We start from the raw sequence: 23,734 nt of genomic DNA, 5'->3' as shown, positions 1-23,734 counted from the left end.
GCAGTAGATACTACAGCAGTCATTATTAGACCTTGCTGTTTTGGCAGGAAGCCTCACCCACCAGGAGCATACATCAGAAATTCCAGCAGACAATGGCCATTATTTTCAGACCTTTGATGGACAAGGGTGGCTCCTTGCCAGCAGGCAAAAATCAGAACATTGCTCCTTCTATCTGCTGTGTTCAAGTGTTTAGGACATAGCACAGATTTATTTAGTTCAATTGTTTTTAAAAAATGTGTTGCTCCAGGCATCAGCAGTGCTGTGACCTCCAGACCTCCCAAAGCACTTTAGTGCCAATGAAATACTTTTGCTCTTTTGGAAAGAGTGGGAATTTGAAGGGGGGGGGGGGGGGAAAGAGGAGGAAAAGCACTTAATTGGAGGTGGTGTCATTGGTGGTAGAACTTTCAACAATTTCCAAAAAAGACAGCAGATAGGTGATTGAGCATTAAGAGCTTTTTTCCCTCAAGGAGAAACTATATGCAGAGTACTGTATTAAACTTCTAGCTTAACTAGTTAAACAAATTAATAATTTGAAGACTTTAAATTAAATAAAGCTAGGCTAAGATATGGCAGAGCAGGTTGTGTGTCTGGACTGCAGTATGTGGGAGTTTGTGGACAGAAAGACTGTCCCAAGCAAACATGTCCACAGGCAATGTCTCCATCTTGAATCTCTCCAGCTCCAATTCATTGAGCTGGAGACAGACAGTTTTATCCAGAATACTGTCACACCAGAGAAACAGGTTCAGGAAAGGGAGTGTGTGACTGTTAGAGAGCCAGGTAGCAGGGATTTAGGAAAGGTTGAGAAAGAGGTCCTGCAGACACTGGTCCTGTCCAACAGATACAATGTACTTGCTACATGTGAGGATAAGGAGAAAGATTGCAAGAAGGACAGCCACAATGGGCTCAGAAGGCTGTCTGAGGGGGTGGAGAGGAGAAAGCAAAATAGGGGGCTAGATAGCATCCTCTGCAGTCAAGAGGAAGAATCCCCAAGGGTGTGTGCACCAGGGGAAGGGATATCTCAGCAGCTGGAGGGGAACTTGGAAAGGGCAGGGTTAAGTCCAGTTGTCATGGTCCATGCTGGAATAAACAAGAGCTGGTCCTGCTGAAATAGTAGGTGCTCAAGGGTAATCATTTCTGGATTATTGCCTGAGCCATGTGCAAATTGCAGACAAATCGAGAACTAACATGTGGCTAAAGGGTTCCTTTTCTCGACACTGGCACCAGATCTGGGACAGGAAGGAGCTGCACTGATGGGACAGGCTCCATTGAACCAGGATGGGACCAGTGTCCTAGCAGAAAGGGTAAATAGGGGAGGTGGCAAAGGCTTTAAACTAGTAATGGGGGAGGAATCTACAAGAAATGTACTCAGCCTAAATATTAAAAACAGGAAAATGAATGACATTTATTTCCTTGCTATCAGTTATAGAACAAAAGTCTAAGATAGTTAAACAGAGGAAATTGTATTATTAGTTAAGCTGTGTACAATATCTGCAATCATGTTATGAGGAACCAGACATAGTAGGGATTAAGAAAAACAGGGCTGGGAATTACACATTGCAGGGTATAACATTTAGAAAAAAGGGAAAAGGAGAGAAGTAGCTGTGCTCATTATGGACAAATAATGGCAGTAGAAAAAAATGCAGCTATCAGGAAGACAAAAATAGAATCCATATGGATAGATAGAGATAAAAGATAATAAGGATCAATCACTAATAGATGTAGTCTACAGACCACCTAATAGTGGAAGGGAGGTGGAAGAGACAAATTAGGGCAATTAGTATAAAATAGAATAATCGGGGATTTCAACTACCCAGATAATAATTGGACAGAATACATAGGTAAAGCAGATAAGGGAAGAGTTCCTACAACGTGTGCAGGACTCTTTTCTAAACCAATATGCAAAAAGCCCAAGGGAGGATTCGCTATTAGATCTAGTAATGGGGGAATGAACCAGAGCAGATGATAAGTAAAAAGTAGAGGGGACATCTAGGCAATAGTGACCAATATAATATGCTCAAAGATGATAATTGAGGATGCAAGTGTGATGAAAACCAGGGTAATCGATGAGAACTTATTTTGAAGGGGCCAAGAATGGAACTTGGGAAAATAAAATGGGCAACAATATTGGCAAAAAAAAAAGTGTAGAGCAGCAATGGGAAACATTTAAAACAGTGTTGAAACTATATATTCCACTAAAAAAAAACTGCAAGGGACTCCATGGATGGATGAATAAAACCATAAGGGAACAATGAGGGCAAGGAAAGAGATATACATTAAGTAGAGACAGCAGGGAGAATGAGAGATTAGGAGAGAAGTCAAAAAAATAAAATAAACCATGAAATTAAATCAAAGAACAAAATAGTAAAATATTTTACAGGCACATCAGTAGAAAAATGTTGGGATAATAGGTCATACAGGATAATACCACAGGTAGAGAAATGGCAGAATCATTATTTTGCTTCATTTGAGATAGAACAGGTGGACATGACATTGGATAATGAGATTAGTAAATTTAATATTTTTTTAAAAAATGAACAAATCAAACTCTGGATATAAACCCCTGGTCTGGATAGATTGCATCCACACATTTTAAAAGAATCTTGGGAAGAGATAGCCAGAGGCCTTACTACACAATTAGAAAAAAGGTAGTGCCAGATAGCTAATACAATATCTATATTGAAGGGGGAATATAACCTGTCCAGGGAATTATAGACACATCAGTGGTAGGAAAAATAATGGAATCCTAACCAAGAACAAAATTAACATCTAGAAACCAAAAATACAATAATGAATAGTCAGCATGGATTTCAAAAACAAAAGTCTTGCTTGACCAACCTCTGAATTCTTTGTAGAGAGGAGAATAGACAATGGTAATGCAATAGATGTAATTTATCTAGATTTTCAAGAGGCCTTTGATAAGGTACCCCATGATAGACTGATGAACAAGGTCAGAATGTGGAGTCAGGGGACATGAAGCAGAATGGATAGCTAGCTGGCTCCAAGACAAAGCAGAGAGTAGGGGTAAAAAGGTAGCTAGCTATTTACAGTGGCAAAAGGTAGGTAGTGGTGTTCCACAAGGATCAGTGCTGGGACCATGTTCACAACTTAGATCTGGAATCAAAAACAATTTCTAAATTTGCAGAAGACACCAAATTGTGGGTGTTAATAGAGGATGATTGCAATAAATTGCAGAGGGATATCAATAAACTTGCAGAATGGGCATATAATTGGCAAATGAAGTTGAACACAAATGTGAGGTATTATATTTGGTAGGAAGAAGAGGTTGCGATTCTAAGTGGGGTAGAGGAGCAAAGGGATCAGAGTGCAAATACACAAATCAAAGTTGCGACAGGTTAGCAAGGACATAAAGCAAATCAAGCATTAGGGTTTATTTCTAGAGGTATAGAATTGGAAAGTAGGGAAATTATGCTGAACCTCTATCGAACACTTGGGCAAGTACTGTGTACAGTTCTGGTCACATTATAAAAAAGGATAGAGGCACTGGAGAGGGGGCAAAGATTTAAGGATGTTACCAGAAATGAGGTTATACAGATCAGGAAAGGATGAACAGGCTGGGTCTCTTTGCTTGAAGACCAACTGACAGGTGACCTAATAGAGGTCTTTAAAATTATGAAAAATTGAGTGGATAGAGAGAATGTTTCCACTTGTGGGGAGCAGCATAACTAGAGGCTATCAATACAAGATATTTCACCTGTGGAACTTGCTACCACCGTGTGGTTGAAGTGACTAGTATAGATGTGTTCAAGGGGAAGCTGGACAAGCGTGGGGAGAGATGGGAATAGAGCGTTTTGCAGATAGAGTTAGATGAGGAAAGATGGGAAGAGGCTCGAGTGGAGCATAAATGTCAGCATGGCCTGGTTGGGCCATATATCCTATGTAATCCTATGAAGAGCAGTTACTGTTGTAATGTAGGGGAAATTGCATACAGCAAGCTCCTACACAGTAAATTAAATAAATGACCAGCTGTTTTTTTTTTAAATAAAGTGATGTTGGTTGAATGATAAATATTGGTCAGGACACCAGTGAAAAACTTGCCTATTCTACTTCAAAATAGAGCCATGGATATTTTTAAACATCTGAGGGGCCTGTTTGAATATCACTGATCACACAGCTGTATCCTTGGTCTATAAAAAGAGACAGGTCTTGCAACAGCTTTCACCATGGGAGCCTTCCCCACCACCACATCCTTTAAAACTAGAAAATGCGGTTTATTTTACATGCCAATCACCATCCCATTGTAAGGTACCACCATTCTTGCTGTTGGGACTTGCATCATAAAGTAGTTAGTCTGACTTTGGCTTGCACCTCCCATGCCAAAGGCAGAGAGTTATTTAACCAGCAAGCTTGAGGTTGCTGCATGCACCAAATGGAGGGGCTGGACACAGTAGAGGAACTGAAGTTAAGATTTGGAATCAATCCTTGTGTATGTGCATTTGTTGCCAGCATACTACTAATTACTAATCAGGACATCCCAACATGGGACTGTCAGGAAACAGAATATGAGTCACCCGTACTAAGTTAAACATTCCTTAGAGTTAGTCTCCAGTGTCACAACAGTTTAGCAATTAGCTACCTGGTGGCCCCAGATTCACTGGTTACATTATTGACACAAGGAGCATCTATTTGATCAAGTCAGAGCATTTTTGATGAATTGTTCCGACATTTAAATGCACAGACACCAAGGATTTATTCCAAATCTTAAAACTTTGGCTTCTCTACCGTGTCCAGCCCCAGTTTGGTGCATGCAGCATCCGAGCACACATTCATTTGTGTCATATCCCAAGATTTCAAATATGAATCTTGTGGCAATTAAAGTTTTGGACTTATCTCCACATTAAAAATGTTATTTATTTTTTTAATATACTTTTAACTGGTACTATACATAGTAAATATATATTTTGCAATGCTGACGACTGTCCTGATGAGCAAAGATGGTGTTTTAAACACGAGTTCCCAGTGATCCAGTAGGTAAAACCAACATGTAGTCAGGCCGTACAGACTTGAAAGGTTACAGGTGTCTGCTGAGTTGGTGAATTTCATCCAGGGTGGCAATAGGATAGCTACAATTGGTCTCAGCACTCAGCTGGCAGGGGTGGAGGGAATCATTCTGGGTTCCAGCTACTAAATCACAATCCAATGTTGGAAAGTGGGCAGAATGGAGCTTGGCAGAAATGCCTTCCAGGACAGAATACCCAACACTCACTGTCGAGGATCACATGCATAATGGGCATGTGAGGAAACGGCAGTGCAGTGGTTGTGGTGCTAAACGAGCAACCGAGATGTCAGGAGTTCAAATCCCATCATGGCAAAACTGGTTATTCGTGGGTTACCACCAGGACACTAAGAATGCTGTGGATGCAGTTAAAAACGAGCAGAATGTCCTTCCACCCAGCCCACACCCTACACATGACTCCAGTCCACACTACATGGTTGACTTGCTCTTTTGTACAAAAAGACAAAATCACTATTACGGTGTGAGCCCATTACCCAGAGTATAATATGCAGCTTTGCCAAGAACCAATAAAACTAAATCTTGGGAGATGCAACAGGGAGACTAGCATCCATGGATCACTAGATTTTTGTATACTAAGGGAATCAAGGGATATGGGGATCAGGCAGGAAGGTGAAGTCAAGGTAAAAGATCAGCGAGGATCTTATTGAATGGCCTACTCCTGCTCTTATTTCTTTAATGTTCTCATACCCCAGCAGGAGTTATACTTTGACAGGAGAAAAACAATGTAGTCATTTTATTTGAATCAGAGACAGAGACCATGAAGGTACTTGAATATTAGAATGGCTGCAAACAAAAGCAAAGGTTCACTTACCCGAAGAGCTTTGGGGCTATTTGAGTAATCCACTGGATCACACTGGAATGTATATCCTGTAGCCCAGCCAGCCATCAAGAACTGTGGAAATGAAACAAACAGGATTAACATTCCAACCAGACAAAAACCAAACATTTACAAGTTGATAACTGAGTCAGTCTGGATGGAAACAGCCACATGGATGTATTTTTTTTTAATATAAAATACCACACCTGCACTGTTCCATCCCAATTCCTAAATATTAGGTTGTCCAGAGCAGAAGCAACTTTTCTTCCCAGTTATAAAAAGGAGTTTGAGAATAGTTTAATATCAAAGGTCACCATACTTGAATATTCAAATTGCTGGTATCCACAGACAGACTGATGAATTTAAACCAGAATCATTGGGGAGTGGGCAGGGAAGGGGAGTTGAGGTCATGATATTACAGGAAGAAATGGCAGAGCAGACTCAAGGGGCCAAATGGCCTATGCCTGCTCCTAGTTATGATCTAGGTCTCAGGGTAGAGGAGAGAACCATCTCCCATGGCAATAGTGTACTATGCAGCCTGAGAGATTAAGTGCCATTTAAAATATTACATCTACTTGTAACTAACTGCACAACTTGCATGTAACAATCAGTTTAGTCATTTTGTCTCATCCTCCGTATATCCCAATAGTCACTTGGCCAAGTACTCCAATATTCTAGCGCCTGCCCCACTAGTACATACCATCCCAACTCTGCCCTTTTGTAAATATATTGAGGATATCAATAATTCAAACTATAGAACATCTTCCATCCAAAGTAAGCAAAGAAACAGGCATACCTCATACACTATGAATATCGAGAAAAACACCAGTGCAAAGTTATAGAAAACCATAATCTTTTTAAGGTCGAAGGGCTTCCTGCCAGCCATGAGCCTGGGTCCTAGCGACAGTACAAAGTAGACGTAGAACAAGAGGATAGCAGTCATAGGGACTGGCGATACCATTAGGGGATACACTTCAAGCCTTGGATCTGCAGAGATAAATATACACAGTTACAAGCACTAAAACCCACTATTAACCATCAGTACCAAAATTAAGTGTATTCTGGTAATCAAATATGTGGGAAAGAGAATGGGCAGTCCTGGGGCTCGCTCTTGTGCCAATTTTCTCCCCTTCTGAAGATGGCAATCATACTAGGGAATTATTGCATGGACCCCTTCAGTCCTCTTCCCCAGTGCTTAAGTTCGCCATTTGTCATGTGAACAGAGGTCATAACTGTTGGCTGGGGAGGGAGGGGCAATCATAGACCTGGGTGTCATGGTACATCAGTCACTGAAGGTTGGCATGCAGGTACAGCAGGCAGTTAAGCAAATGGCATGTTGGCCTTCATAGCTAGGGGATTCGAGTACAGGGGCAGGAAGGTGCTATTAGTTGTACAGGGCCTTAGTGAGGCCACACCTGGAGTATTGTGTAGTTTTGGTCTCCTAACTTGAGGAAGGACATTCTTGCTATTGAGAGAGTGCAGCAGAGGTTCACCAGACTGATTCCTGGGATGGCAGGACTGACATATTAAGACTGGATTGACTGGGCTTATATTCACGAGTTCAGATGAATGAGGGGATCTCAAATGTTTAACATTGACAGGTTAGATGCAGGAAGAATGTTCCCAATATTGGGGAAGTCCAGAACCAGGGATCACAGTCCAAGGATAAGGGGTAAGCCATTTAGGACTGATGAGAAACTTCACCCAGAGAGTGGTGAGCCTGTGGAATTCTCTACCACAAAGTTGTTGAGGCCAATTCACTAAATATATTCAAAGGAGTTACTACTACTAGGGGGATCAAGGGGTATGGTGAGAAAGCAGGAATGGGGTACTGAAGTTGCATGTTCCGCCATGAACTCATTGAATGGTGCTGCACGCTCAAAGGGCCGAATGGTCTACTCCTGCATCTATTTTCTATGTTTCTATGTACCTGCCCTGGTGTTAGAAATATCTGTCTCTCCCCTCCCACACATCAGGAATACTTTGTCCAAAGATATAGGACTCAGTGATGCCTCGACTGGAGATCAGCCAACTCAGCACAGGTCAGGGTTGAAAGCTGTACCCTACTTTGGTGCATTTAGCCACCAAGGCAGAGGGGAGCTTCCCAAAATAGTTTTCTACTTATTTAAAAAGTTCATGGGACAGAGTTGGTCCTCACTATTCCAACTGCTGACTTCACAGCAGTCAACCCTTCATATCAAGTGGCTGGCACGTCAAATCACTAATGGATTGAGAAATCTGCCTAGAGTCCGATCAGGCACAACTCGGCAAGAATTCTCTTCAAAAGATCCAAGATCATCAATACTGCTAAACAAAATTAATCTCAAACAGTTACTGAAACTTAAAAAACAAAGTCCAACTTGACTAGATCCTTGGAGGAACGTCAAAGATTATTGGTTGAAAAGCCCAAATGACTCACCTCCTTTCAGGAGGCCCTCATATATTTGGGCAACTCGTGCCCCCACCTCTGCCAACATGGTCACGTTTCCAAGAAGTGGCACTTCCAAAACCTAAGGAACAAAAAGGTATTAAGCTTGCATTCTTAGTGCATTTAAAATGACATGTAATCAGATAAAAATTGATACCAAGATAAAAGGAGACATTAAGACAGGTGACAGGCAATGTCTTGAGCTGCACAATGCACAGGAGCTCCTGTGCAGCTGGCTCACCAGCTCTTAAATGGGAAAAAGGGGCCACCGCCCCTCAAAAATATTAAAAGGAAATATTGGTGACCAAAAGCTTGAAGGGATAGTTTTATGGGGTGGGGGTTCAGGGAAGGAATTTCAGAACTTAATGCCTGGACAACTGAATGCACAGCTGCCAATGGTGGGTGAAGGCAAAGAGAGATGGTCACTGGTTGAGTTGGAGGAACAGAACTCACAGCAGGTTGGAGGAAGTTAGAGGTGGTGAGGTGCAAGACCATGAGATATTTGAATGCTAGGAAATAATTTTTTTTTTCAATTAAATATAAATGGGAGCCAGTGTAGGTCAGTGAGCATGGGATGTGGTGCATTAGGCCATGGAAACTTCAAGGACACCCTCAAAGCCTCCTTGATAAAATGCTACAATCCCCACTGACACCCGAGTGTCCCTGGTCAAAGACCGCCCTAAGTGGAGGAAGAGCTTCCAGGAGGGCGCCGAGCACCTAGAGTCTTGTCGCCAAGAGCATGCAGCAACTAAACGCAGGCAGTGGAAGGAGCGTGCGGCAAGCCAGGCTCCTCACCCATGGTCCTTCAAATACTCACCTGCGACAGACGAATTCCCATATTGGACTGTTCAGTCACCAGAGAATACCGAGTGGAAGCAAGTCCCCTCGATTTCAAGGGACTGCATACGATGGTGAACAGGATGTGGTGTGAGTGCGGCCATGGGGAAGATATTGGGATGAACTCAAGTTTATGGAGGGTGGAAGGTGGCAGGGCAGACAGGAGTTAACAAAAAAGCATGGATGAGGGTTTCAGCAGTGGATGGACTGAGGTGAGGCAGAGCAGAGATAGGCAATATTGCAGAGGTGGAAGTGGTGAAGAAGATATGGGGTGGGAAGCTCAGCTCAGGGTTAAAGACACCAAGGTTGCGAATAGTCTGGTTCAGCCTCAGGAAAGTAGCCTGGAGGGGGAAAAAAGATTGCTCGAGAACAGAGTTTGTGGTTTCAGTCTTCCCATGTAGCTTACAGGTCTGGATGTCAGACAAGCAGACCGACCAAGGCAGTGGAGGGATCACGTGAAACCAGACCTTCAGCAAGGGGCCATGAGTAGACAAGAAATAGGACAGGGCCAAGGATAAATTCTTGATACCTGAGGCAATGGTGTTGGGGGTAGGATGAGAAGCCATTGCAGGAGATTCTCTGGCCATGACTGGATAGGCAAGGGCAGTCTCACCCATCTGGACAATGGAGAAGGGACATTAGAAGATAGGATGAATGGTTGGTTGCAGTTAGAGGAATTGCCCACCATGCTCTGGATATAATGAGTCTTTGATTGGGACAGCTTCAGTGCTGTGGTAGGATGGAACCCTGATTGGAGGTTTAAACAGTTGTGGGACAGATGGGCATGGATGAGAGAGGACAACCCGGGGGGGGGGGGGGGGAAGTAGCTTGCAAAGAGAGGTTTAAGGTGGGTGTGTGTAGATGACAACAGATTTGAAAGGGAGGAACAGTACAGGGGGGGGGGGGGCAGGAAAACCTTGACTATGAGCTAGGGGAAAGGAGGGATGTGGCAGTGGCAGTTGAACAGATGGTCACACTCTATGAGCTCCTCACACATGTTGGCAAGGGTGGATGTGCAGCAGACAGTGGTAATCTAGAACCAGGGTTCATCATTGCATTTCAGATGATCCTGGGAGTAGTGAGCAGTTTTGGCAGAAGAGAGAACACAGTGCTTGCGGTCCAGCCAGATAAATGGCAGCACAATGTACAAATCTGCATCACATGGACTTAGAAGGAAAAAAAAGAGGAAGGCTGTACCAAGGGGAATGACCAGGGTAGTAGTGAGTTTTACTGGACACAAGGGCCTCAAAAAAGGAGTGATTAGCTGCAGGTTTATTGCACACTGATCTGCTCAGAGGACCAAAGGCTAGACAGTTGGGAATTTGAAAGTGCCATTGTAAGTGACCCCAACACCACACAGATTGAGACAATGAGAGTTGTGGCTACAGGAAGAGAGAACAGTATCTACAACAGGCTAGCCAGATACAGATATATAGGATAACATCCTCAGAATGGGAGACAAAATAATTACTGCAAAACACAAATTCACAACTTAGGCATTTCTTGCTCAATACAACCCTGCAGCCTAGTAAAAATACAAAATGAAACATTGCCAAAAAACTAGATTTTTTGATTGTTACTGTAATGCCAGCATCAACCCATTTATTTTAAATCCATTATCATTTAAAATAAGCCACAATTTCCTGATAGGTGTTAATATTTTGTTTGAGCATGTGAAAAACAGCCAGAGAGCGCACTTTAATCGCTCAGCCAAATTCCCACATGGGTGTAGGAATTAGCCAGGTTGACAGATTTCTCTCTTGAAAGATCTCCCACCCCAAAATATCCAGAGATTCATTAAGCAAAAAAAACATTCTAGTTTAATACTGAAAAGATTAGAACCAGAGAAAGTGGCCTCCAGTGCTGTAATTCAGCCCATTGTGGGAGTCAACTTATTGCTAGAACAATCCAAAAGGTATCCCCCTGCCCTACATCTACTTCAAAAAGATTCCCTTTTAAAAAAAAATACATTTAACATTTTAAAGTGGCTATGGACAATCATTCTCCCATCAGCTCCAAAGCAACAAAATTAAAAAGGAGCCATGTAAACCAGTCGAAGAAATTCCAAACTTGTAATTAACAAGTATTCTGACCTTGGTACAAGATTGTGTCCGCAGATTCAAACACCAACAGCTGAGCTGGGGCACAATTCAAGGGGCCGGCAGCTGTCTCCTCACTAGGGTAGTGGTTTATGTAGAAATCTGAAAGATAAATATTTTAAATTGAGAAGTGTACTTTGAATATTTGTGGTATTGTCCAATTACACAGGTACATTCAACTTGTACTGTATTAAAAACCAGACTTAAGTGATCTTATACAATTATATTCCCATCCATTTGGCCTCTGGTTCTGTTTAACCCACACCCAATCCCTGATTTTGAATGTTTATTACTTGGTGTGGATGTACTTCCTCATACAGGACTGACTGGAGAAATCAACTCCCGGGCTTGCTCCACAATTTAGCCATCGATTACTGGAAGTGGCACTGAGCACATTCAGATCTTACCACCTCCTGAACCAGCCCATCTCAGCCACGTGGATATTAAATAAGCAGAGCTGCTATTAAACACCAGGCTGATCCCCAGTGTCACGGTTACAAGGAAAGACTTGGGCTTTTCAGTTTGGAAAGGAGGAGCTTAAAAAAGTAAAATTAGCAAGGGGCATGGAAAAGGTCAATTGGGAATATCAGTGGGAGTAAGACAAGGGGGGGAAGGGACACAGATTTCAACTACTAAAACAGTAACTTTAGGACAGATAGCAGGAGTGCTTCACAGCAAATTAACACTTGGAATAAACTCCCAGGGAGAGCAAAGGTGGAAACCCTGGATGCAGTAATGGAAATGGGGAGGGGACAATGTTCCTTTAAGCTGCACAGTTTTCTACAGCTCCCCACAGCTAGCTAACTAACTTAAAATGCAAAAACAACATGCAGGGATTTTTGAATGGGCCATGCAGTCCAGAAAAATTGACGGGTACATTTGGCCAGGAGTGTGGGGGCAGGGTTGGAGAAAGAAAGGAGAACATGCATTGTTGTGGATGGATGAATTAAGATGGGCTGTGAGTATCTGGTGGTCAGTTTCACATGCAAGCTGCAACTACAGGAGTTACTCATTGCAGCATCACAATCTGAGGAATCTACAATAGCTTAAGAGCCATCAAAATCATACAAGATATGAGATGGTGCACAAGTGGGCAATTTAAACCAGCACTGACTTTTTTTAAATTACTGCCAATATTGAATTATATCTTTAACTGCCAACTGGGTGAGAGTTTGGAAACTCGCCAACACTTTACTGTCCATTCCAGCAAGGAGACCAATAAATTATAATCTGGAGATCTAAACTCCAGTCAATGTAAAGCAGCATTCTGTAGAGGGAAAATCACAAATTAATACAAAAAAATTAACATTGACACAAGTTAAGTAATGGGGATTCATGTGTCATGCCTTACATTTCCTACAAACCAGGAAGTTGACATCATTGAAGAAAACCCCTGATGCCAAGAGTTACTGGGAAGGTAGAGCCATAAAGATTTTTTTTTTTTTAAAGCCCAAGTCCAAACTTTGGCACTTACCAGATTAGTGATCAGAGCACTGTTGAGCCTTAATTTACCACAATGCAGCTCTGCTGGGGAGAAATCAGTTTTGGGCCTGCTGACTGAGTGAGGCATGCTAGAAAGCATACAAAGGCAGAGTTGGATTTGGTAGAGAGATAGCTTGCTAATATCCTGCAGACCAACACAGTGCCCTCCATAGTTGGATAGCTTACCAATATCCTGTGGACTCCAGAATTGTCAAAGGTGTGTGCAGGGAGAAAGTGAAAGTAGGTGGGGGAAGCAAAACCACAACTTTTATATTTGCAGCTTGAAGCTTTTATCATTCCAGTGTGCATCAAATGTTTGGGAGTCTCCACAATATCCAGTTTAAAAACAGGGAATCAAACAGCTGCTGTCACTTTTGTCAGGATAGCAGAGCGATAGATTGCTTCTCAAGGTAAACACTGCAGGACCACCAGTTCCAGAAAACTATTCTCCAGGACGTTAGTGGGAGAAATGGAGAATTGAGTCAAGGAGGAAAAAGTAGCTCTTGGAAAATTAACATCGTCTGTAAATCAGCAAGTCTTCAGATTTACATGTCCTATGGGTGTGGGATGTAGGACCAAGTTCCATACGAGCTGGTGGCTAAAGGTCAAACTAGGACTGGCTTTGCTTCAGTCTTCTTGTAAATCTAAGTGTGTGATCAAACCACAGGTGACTTCCATCAATCCAGATTCAACTCTGCAGGTTACTGAACAGCAACATGAACATTCCTGCTCATTACAGCATTTAACCAAATCAGCAGAGCTCTGGAAATGTGAACACCAAGGACTGGAGCTCAGTTTAAAAAAAAAAGCTGTGTCTGGGAATGAAGGCTAAACAGAGTTTACCTTTCCAGAAGGAAATGGCACAATAAACCATTGCTAGGATACGGAGCAGAAACCCTAGTAACAAACCGATTACAAACACAAATGACCCAAGTCCTGTTTGTCCAAAGAGGCAAGTCTGTTACTTAATGCATTAACTGACAGCAACATCTGGTTTTAAAATCTCTCATGCAGTGCTCAGTTTGTGCAACTTTGTTTCTTCACCTTAAGCACTTCATTTCGCTCAAGGACAGATTTCAAACTCTTACCCGCTCAATGTATTCATTACTCCTTCAGAGCCCAGAGTGTGGTGGCTGGGGGAAAAGTGCTATTTGCAATTAATGTTTTCGCTCGCTCTTCCCCATATCAACATTTCCAAACCAGAATAGGTGGACGACCCACTCAATACGCTAATACTACTCTGGCCAGTCACCAGAGGCATTACAGTAGGGCCTTACGCTAAACATCTGTAAGACAAAGGTCCGTCACCAGCCTGTCCTTGCTGCACAGCACCCCAATCAAAGATCCACAGCACGGCCCTGGACAACGTGGATCATTTCCCATACCTCAGGAGCATCAACAAAAGCAGACATTGATGGAGATTCACCACCACCTCCATTGTAGCCTTTGGCCACCTGAGGAAAATGTTCGAAGCCCAGGTCCTCAAATCTGCCACCAAGCTCATGGTCTACAGGGCTGCAGTAATACCTGCCCTCTTGTATGGTTCAGAGGCATGGACGATGTACAGAAGACACCTCAAGTCACTGGAGAAATACCAACGATGCCTCTGCAAGATCCTACAAATCCCCTGGGAGGACAGACGCACCAACGTTAGCGTCCGACCAGGCCAACATTCCCAGTATTGAAGCACTGACCACACTTCTTCAGCTCTGCTGGGCAGGCCACATTGTCCGCATGCCAGACACGAGACTCCCTAAGCAAGTGCTCTATGCAGAACTCCTTCATGGCAAACAAACCAAGGATGGACAGAGGAAATGTTACAAGGACATAGTCAAAGCCACCCAGATAAAGTGCAGCATCCCAACTGACACCTGGGAGTCCATGGCCAAAGACTGCCCCGAGTGGAGGAAGTGCATCCGGGAGGGCACTGGTGTCGAGTCTCATCACTGAATGCATGCAGAACACAAGTGCAGGCAGCAGCAGGAACACTGCCTTACCCTCAATGACTGCCTCACCACCTGTGGCTCTCGTATTGGACTGTTCAGCCAGCTAAGGACTCATTCTAAGAGTGGAAGCAAATCTTCCTTGATTCTGAGGGACTACCCATGATACAGTAGCCAGGAAACAGCCCCTTAGACTGCCCTCCCTTCTCAGACAGCACCTAGCACAAAATGGTCGTTTAAAAACTAACCCTAGACCAGTGGTCAAACAAAAAAAATTAGAAATCCGAGGTATGGGGATGGGCTCATTTTAATAGCATTTCATTTAAATTGGAAGCAGAAAGGTATGAATACCAATGGAAAAGACAAGAGGGTTTAGTTTATGCAATCTATGGTCCCTCACACTGCAATAAATTCCTGTCAAAAAGTTGTACATGGAACAGACAAGTACCAGCTTACAATCTAGAGATTATTTAACAGATAGCTAGTCACCCTCAAACACTACAGTTGACAACTCTCGTTTGACAAACACTGGGAAATAGACCAAAGCCAGAATTTAACAGACCTTGAGTCTCCAACTAGGAAACAGACTAGAATCAAGCCAGAGGGCAAGGTGATTTTCAATACATCTTAATGCACCAGTCAACTTGTAATTTACATGCCCCTGGGAAATGAAACTAAAAACAAAAATCAAAAGAAGGGATGTTTAATTAAAAAAGGTCAGCTATTCGATGGTGGGATTTATTTTAAGGGTAAATGAGAATTTCCAAAAAGATCAAGCAAGTGGATGAAACAGGTTACAAACCACTTATCGAGCAAGGAAGTTACTAATCTGGGGGGGGGGGGGGGGGGGGGGGGGAGAAAGAGGAGAAAGAGAGAAAAAGAGACGGGACAATTTTATTCTCACTCCATTGCATATAAAGAACCATCAGTTCACTCGAATGCTACTTACTTACCAATGTTACAATCGTTTTTACAATGGTGCAGAATGGAGGGAGGGAAACATCACAGCTTTTATGCACATAGTATCCACTAGGTTGCATGCTGGCATCTCCAGTGCAAAAACAAGGAATTACAAACAAATTACATCCAGTGCAAAGCAAGATTCTGCAATCTTTTGCACTAGTTTTTTTTAAGTTCTGGAAGCTGGCCCCGCCCACAGATTGATTTAATCACCATGGCAAGTTTCCACTAACTGCACCTTCTTGGAGATTCAGCTTTTTTGGGGCACATAGAGTTCTTTAATTTTACTAAAGAAACTGACTACTGTATACCGATGCAACTAGTAAATAGTTCTCTATGGCTTGTTAAAAGTCACGTTTTAAAACACTTCCCAACCCTCCTGCTTTGGGCAGGAGTTTACCAGAGCACTACTGCTGGTGAAATGGTCCCGTGTGTGCAGTTTACACATGTACAGCACCCTGGCTTGCAACTAAAGACGAGAGCACGAGCTGCTTGGAGGCAGACTCATCTCACTGAAGTTGGGCTTCCAGGAATGAGATATGGGACTAAGTAAATTGCATTTGGTTTAGTTTTATTATTTAGATCTATTGTGGCCAAATGCCATGTGATCAAATCTCCAGGAATATGGCTGAGTTTCTGCTTTGGGCCTGATTGGGTGCAAATAACACTAGTTTTGCCAAGTGTTTTTGCTCAAATTTCTGCTTGCACTCATTTGCATATCAAACTTAATGATCCATGAAGTAGATTGGGTAGCATTTTAGAACATTTTTACATTTTTTTTTAAAAAGTGGTAACCTGGTGCATTTTTATTTAATGTAGCTAAAATGTGTTCATAAAAGTAAGCCGCCTTAATCAGTGTCTACTCAACCACGGAGTAGCCCGTCCGTGGTTGAGTAGACACTGATTAAGGCGGCTTACTTTTATGAACACATTTTAGCTACATTAAATAAAAATGCACCAGGTTACCACTTTTTTTTTAAAATGTAAAAATGTTCTGAAATGCTACCCAATCTACTTCATGGATCATTAAATTTGATATGCAAATGAGTGCAAGCAGAAATTTGAGCAAAAACACTTGGCAAAACTAGTGTTATTTGCACCCAATCAGGCCCAAAGCAGAAACTCAGCCATAAAATTAATACTAGCTCACTATTTGCAGTGTGTATTAGGAGGGAAGGAAATGTGGGAGAAAGGCCAAAATTATGAGGGATCTGGACAAAGAAACTGTTCCCATGGGCGAAAGGTCAAGAACCAGAGGACAGATTGGTTCTTTTGCCAATCGCCTTCAAAGATGATGCAAGAAAAAAAAACTTCAAAGCAAGTGGTTACGATCTGGAATGCACTGCCTGAAAGGATGGTGGAGGCATACTCAATTTCATCTTTCAAAAAAAAAAAGTTGGATAAGTATCTGAAGGAAAAAAAATTGCAGGGCTACAGGGAAAGGGTAGGGAGTGGGACTAGCTGAGAGTCAGCACAGAAGGCCATTCTATGGTCAAATACTGACCATCACAAAATGACTACCACAAGCCTGATGTGATGGAGCTTGACTTCACACTTGGTGTCATTTGATGACCTTCCCAAGTTTGTGGGGTCTGGTTCAGCCTCAAATAGAATAGATGAGTTTGTGGGACTTGCATCCTACTCTGTCCAGTTTTACACATTTTCATCCTAAAAAAACTAGTGTAACATAACCATGTAGATTGCACCCACTATCCTGGGGCAACAAACCGAATTAGATCCCTTCTAACTAACGTAGGATGAGATTTTTTTTCCATGTATCTAATGTGGGAACAGATCCTACAGTGCTTGTTCTATCCCAGTGTAACCAACCCAGCAATGACTGGCTGCACCAGAGGAAGTTGGAAGGAGCCCATCACCCAGACAATGCAACCCCAAAATGGAGCAGAGGTCAAACCACAACTGCAGAGATGGGTTGAATGGTCTGGAGTATGGCTCTTTCACAGCCCCTTCAAACATGGACAACGAGGAACACTTGATGGCTGGACACAACCATTAGCTTTAGAATATATCTCAATTCAGTCCACAAGCGTGACCGACATTTTAATTCTAACCATAGCATCACTGTTGCAATGACGCTGGAGGAACAGCACCTCATCTTTTGGTAAGGCACTTCCAGACTCCAGTCAACAATTTCAGATACTTGGGTGTCATGGTAAATCAGTCATTGAAGGTTGGCATGCAGGTACAGCAGGCGGTTAAGAAAGCAAATGGCATGTTGGCCTTCATAGCGAGGGGGATTTGAGTACAGGGGCAGGGAGGTGTTACTATAGTTGTACAGGGCCTTGGTGAGACCACACCTGGAGTATTGTGTACAGTTTTGGTCTCCTAACTTGAGGAAGGACATTCTTGCTATTGAGGGAGTGCAGCGAAGGTTCACCAGACTGATTCCCGGAATGGCGGGACTGACCTATCAAGAAAGACTGGATCAACTGAGCTTGTATTCACTGGAGTTCAGAAGAATGAGGTGATCTCACAAACATTTAAAATTCTGACAGGTTTAGACAGGTTAGATGCAGGAAGAATGTTCCCAATGTTGGAAGTCCAGAACCAGGGGTCACAGTCTAAGGATAAGGGGTAAGCCATTTAGGACTGAGACGAGGAGAAACTTCTTCACCCAGAGAGTGGTGAACCTGTGGAATTCTGTACCACAGAAAGTTGTTGAGGCCAATTCACTAAATATATTCAAAAAGGAGTTAGATGTAGTCTTTACTACTAGGCAGGATCAAGGGGTATGGCGAGAAAGCAGGAAGGGGGTACTGAAGTTGCATGTTCAGCCATGAACTCATTGAATGGCGGTGCAGGCTCGAAGGGCCGAATGGTCTACTCCTGCACCTATTTTCTATGTTTCTAGAACATAATCACTGCTCCCATTTTATTGGATAGCAGGCGCTAATAATTCTGCTGCCGCCATTTACAGCTCCTCTAAACCAAACATTTTTCTCTACTTGTACCACCACCCCCTTATGCATTCCAATCACAGATTTCCCCTCATTCCTCCCTTCCCCAGCCTCTACTTGCTTAAAACCCACAACAATTGTAATATTTTTCTACTCGACGAAAGGCTACTGACCAAAAACATTTCTCCACAGATGCTGCAAGTTAGTATTTTCTGCTTATTAATGGAGATAATTTTCCGAGGATTAGTATGTAAATCATAACCAGGAAGTACTGTGCGCGAGAAAAATGTCACATTTTCAGAGTATGGTTTTTCATTAGACCAGAGATCACCTTGGGTTTCCTTTTCCTCGTGTACACAACTAGGAACAGCAGGCCATACGGCCCTTCAAGCCTGCTCCGCCATTCAAGATCATGGCTGATCTGATTATGGACTCCGCTTCACTTCCCTGCCTGCTCGCCATAACCCCTTAGCGTTTAACAAACGGAATAAATTTAAGACCGAAATAGACAATGTCCCAGCTTCCACCTTTGAGGCAGCAAATTCCACAGATTTACAACCCTCAGAAGAAATCCCATCTGTTTTAAATGGGCAGCCCCTTACTCCAAGATCATGCCTGCTAGTTCTAGTCTCCATCAATGGAAATATCCTCTCTGCATCCACCTTGTCAAGCCCCCTCAATCATGTTTCAATAAGATCACCTCTCATTCTCCTGAATTCCAATGAGTAGAGGCCCAACCTACCCTCAAGTCAACCCCTTCACCAGAATCAACCGAGTGAACCTTCTCTGAACTGCCTCCAAGAGTATGTATATCCTTTCGTAAATATGGAAAAGGAAAACTGCACGCAGAATTCCAGGTGTGGCCTCACCAATTCCCTGTATAGCTGTAGCAAGACTTCCCTGCTTTTATACTCCATCCCCTTTGCAATAAAGGGGAAGATTCCATTGGCCTTCCTGATCACTTTCTGTACCTACATACTATCCTTGTGTTTCATGCACGAATACCCCCAGGTCCCACTGTACTCCAGCACTTTGCAATCTTTCTCCATTTAAGATAACGCTCTGATTTTTTTTCCTGTATTACAAGTGCCTCAGCCACAGGCAGTTCAGACATCCATGGCTCTACACAGATCTGCCTTTGGAAGCAGGACGCAAGGCAGGCACTTTTGGCCTTTGATGCAAGTCCCACAAACTCATCCATTCCATTCAAGGCTGAACCAAACCACTCAAACTTGGTGTCATTTGACCCACAGATGAGCTGCCGACCACATGCATGCCATCAGACAGCCTATTCCCATCTCCAGATCACCTGACTCCACCCCTCCCTCAGCTATGCCTTTGGAATAGTCAGATCTAGAGGGAACAATGTAATCCTGGCCAGCTTCCTATGTTCTACCTTCTAAACTTGAGCTCATCCAAAACTCTGCTGCCCATGTCCTAACTCGCACCAATTGTTTTATAATGCTCCTGTGAAGCAGCTTGGTACATTTAACTATGTTAAAAGGCGCTATATAAATATGTTGTTTAAAAAACTGAATCCAGAGGCAGTCACTGCTTTCATTATATCCCTGGGATTCTGCCACCCTCCCAACCATTTTCACACATTTCCACTGTCCTGGAGCAACAAATTGAGAATTAGATCCTTTCTAAACCAACGTAGGATTAGATTTTTTCCATGTTTCCAAATGTGGGATCAGATCCTACAGTGCTCGCTCTATCCCAGTGTAACCAACCCAACATTAGGTTGGGCAGCGATCAAGTGGGACTTAATGCACAGGAATAAACCCTTGGACAACAGAGAACAATAGTTGCTCCATGCAGCTGTTCCTTGAGCACTAGGGGTGCTACCACCAATGTTCGAGATTTATCTTATAATAAATTGCACTATGGCAATTCCCAGAATAGAGAGCCACAAAATTGAAAAGCAATTGCCAAAAAAAGGGTGGCGAGATCAAAGCAAATTGCACACACATTGCCAATTAACAGCAGTCCTGCCTAGGGGAGGGGGCTATAGCTTCACAGAAGTACCATGCATTTGTTAAGAAGCAGTCAATTACAGAGAGAGAGAGAGAGAGAGAGAGAGAGAGACTTCATCCAGTGGCAACTGTAGCAAATTCACTACACGCAGTCTGATTATGAAGAAACCACTGCCCCAGTACTGGGTTCACAACAGAATGGAAAACACAAACCCTTTCTGCAGATCCTGAATGCCAAAAGGTCTCACGTGATCATTTACAACTAGATATTTTGCCGAGAGGCCCTCTTTAAACCGTATCCCAGTTGGATACAGCCTGAAGAGTCAAATTGCACAGTTTCAAAGCTATGTATACCTACTTTAAGTCAATAAGCAGCCAAACAATGATTTAAAGTGGGTCGTGCGGATAGAATTACAGGCCAGCCTGCACGATCACCACGACCACATCTGGCAGAGGTGTATTGACATACACCTGCTCGTTACGGAACAGTACGAGAGACACGCAACCAAAAGCTTATTCACGGCAGTGATGGATATAGTGATCACTAAACACAAATATACAAGACGAACAAACCTAGCCAGCATCATCCAGTAACTTGGGCCCAGGTGCAGACAGACTATCCATCTCAGTTTGTCACTAGGGGCCAGCCTCACACCTCGAAGTGTGAGGAATGTCCAATGTGGAAAAACTGGTTTAGGCTGATTAGCAACTTCCACCTACTGTATACCCCACCTCCTTGTAACCTACAACAGGGTAAACAGGCATTGCTGGAAACCCCAGCACATGCTGTTCCTCACTTAACTATTCCCCCACAATTAATATAGGTGGTTCTTCACTGAACTTGCTCTCTCCCCACAGAAAAGTACCTACGAGAAGTTCACTGTTCCTAGAGCATTACTCAAGTCTCTGATCACCCCCTCCCTCCACCAGGCATTAACCTATTGAACCTCAGTTAGTGTCCTCAACCAGGCCAACAGCCTCAGCATTGAAGCACTGACAACACTTGGTCAGCTCCACTGGGCAGGCCACATGCCAGGCTTCCAAAGCAAGCGTTCTACTTGGAACTCCTTCACAGCAAATGAGCCAAAGGTGGGCAGAGGAAACATTACAAGGACACCCTCAAAGCCTCCCTGAAAGTGCAACATTCCCAGAGACACCTGGGAGACCCTGGTCAAAGACCACCCTAAGTGGAGGAAGTGCACCTCGAGTCACATCGCCAAGAGCATGCAGAAATCAAGTGCAGACAGCGGAGAGAGCATGCGGCAAACCGGTCCCACCCTCCCTTACCCTCAATGATTACTGTCCCACTTGTGATAGGGACTGTGGCTCTCATTGGACTGTTCAGCCACAATATGTATAAAATGGCAGAGCAAGCTAGATGGGCTGTATGGCCTACTCCTGCTCCTATTTATGTTATGCTCTAAGGACTCATTTTAAGAGTGGAAGCAAGTCTTCCTCAATTCCAAGGGACTGGCTATGATGAATTTCAATAACTAGTTTAAACCAACAGTTGGAGTGAAAGTTAGAATCCAGCTGGGACAGTGGTAGACGACCAGTTTAGGGAGGTAGAATTAGCCATCATTTGCAATCCTGAACAATTGTTACTTGGTGTGTATACACACAAAGTTCAAGAAATGACAGAAGTGGGCTTGGTTGCAGTGTCACCCCATGTCAAATAGGCTACCGATACTTTGTCCAGGTACCCATTTGTCAATGTACCAATGACAGCATTGGTGGAAGTGAACCCCAGAAATGAGTCAATGCCTTTGAGGGAAGGCAATTGCTGGGTGAAGTTATTTTAAGTCAGCATAACAGTTACGTGGAACACAGTCCACATGAACCATCACTGGACATACTATGTGGATCAGTTGTGGCACACTCAACCGAGTCAAAAAGTTGGTTCAAGCCCCATTCCATCTAGGTGGACACTTCAGTGCAGAAGAGAGAGTGCTGCACAATTGGTGGTGGTGTCTTTCAGAGGACACATTAAAGCCAGGCCCTGTCTGCTCAGGTGGATGTAAAAGATGCCATGGCACTATTTTGAAGAGCAGGGGTTTCACCTGATTTCCTGGCCAATATTCATCCCTCAATGGTTGTTTGGAGCATGGGCAAGAATATCGGTGGGGCTCCCAAGTACAGCAGAGGAGCAGCGAAATGAGGGTTCGGAGCAGCCCACACTGTGATGTGCGCGCACTAGGTTCTTACAGCAAAGCAGGTCTCCAGTTGTCCTGGTTAACCCTTGCCAATGGATAAACATAGAAAATAGGTGCAGGAGTAGGCCCTTCGAGCCTAGCTCAGTCAAGCCAGTGTGGTAGCTGATGTACAACGGTCACCATGTTTAAAAAATCCACGCAGGCATCTTCCACCCCTTCGATTGCCGTTCAGGACGGAAATCAGGTCCTTCATTGAAACATCTGAACTCATGTGGAAGCAAGTCATCCTCGTTCGAGGGACCGCCTATGATGATGATTAAAAACAGATTATCTGGTCATTATCACACTGGGAACTTGCTGTGCACAAGTTAGTAGCAATAGTCACATTACAATCGTGACGACTTCAAAAAAAACACTTAATTGGCTGTAAAGTGCTTTGGAACATAGAAAAATAGGTGCAGGAATAGGCCCTTCGAGCCTGCACCGCCATTCAATATCATGGCTGATCATTCCTTCAGTGTCCCTTTCCTGCTTTCTCCCATACCTCTTGATCCCCTTAACCGTAAGCCATATCTAACTCCCTCTTGAACATATCCAGTGAACTGGCATCAACAACTCTGTGGCAGGGAATTCCACAGGTTAACAACGGAGTGAAGAAGTTTATCAGTCCTAAATGGCCTACCCCTTATCCTAAGACGGTGTCCCCTGGTTCTGGACTTCCCAAACATCGGGAACATTCTTCCCGCATCCAACTTGTCCAGTCCCATCAGAATCTTATGTTTCTATGAGATCCCCTCTCATCCTTCTAAACTCCAGTGAAAAGGCCCAGTTGATCCAGTGTCTCCTCATAAGACAGCCCAGCCATCTCTGGAATTAGTCTGGTGAACCTTTGCTGCACTCCCTCAATAGCAAGAACGTCCTTCCTCAGACTAGGAGACCAAAACTGAACACAATAAATATGAAAAGCAAAGTTCTTTTGCTAGAACATCCATACAGACAATCGCTTCTGCAGCAAGGGAACAAATATGGGTTGGATATCTGCCCACCAAATAGATAAAAAAAACGAACTACATTCACTATGTTCTG

The 23,734-nt window shown here is 43.4% G+C and overlaps 1 protein-coding gene across 5 annotated transcripts in view; it reads right to left on the bottom strand.

The window, feature by feature from the left end:
* Window positions 1-23,734, bottom strand: part of elovl1b (ELOVL fatty acid elongase 1b) — a 77,375-nt gene that overhangs the window by 8,769 nt on the left and 44,872 nt on the right. For 3 of the 5 annotated variants that reach the window (XM_070886679.1, XM_070886677.1, XM_070886678.1), the window contains 4 exons: window positions 11,211-11,318; window positions 8,272-8,362; window positions 6,649-6,839; window positions 5,847-5,927 (listed from right to left, as the gene is read on the bottom strand). In XM_070886679.1, coding sequence (XP_070742780.1) covers window positions 5,847-5,927; window positions 6,649-6,839; window positions 8,272-8,329 — 330 coding nt within the window. In that variant the 5' untranslated portion in view covers window positions 8,330-8,362; window positions 11,211-11,318. Of the gene's footprint in view, window positions 1-5,846; window positions 5,928-6,648; window positions 6,840-8,271; window positions 8,363-11,210; window positions 11,319-12,690; window positions 12,763-22,700; window positions 22,724-23,734 lie in introns of those variants that run through there. The other 2 variants (XM_070886680.1, XM_070886681.1) reach the window with 2 other exon arrangements.

Source organism: Pristiophorus japonicus, chromosome 8 (genome assembly GCF_044704955.1).
Source record: "Pristiophorus japonicus isolate sPriJap1 chromosome 8, sPriJap1.hap1, whole genome shotgun sequence".
Taxonomy (NCBI): domain Eukaryota; kingdom Metazoa; phylum Chordata; class Chondrichthyes; family Pristiophoridae; genus Pristiophorus; species Pristiophorus japonicus.
Note: the sequence above shows the minus strand (reverse complement) of the source record. Positions and strands in the feature narration are given on the sequence as shown.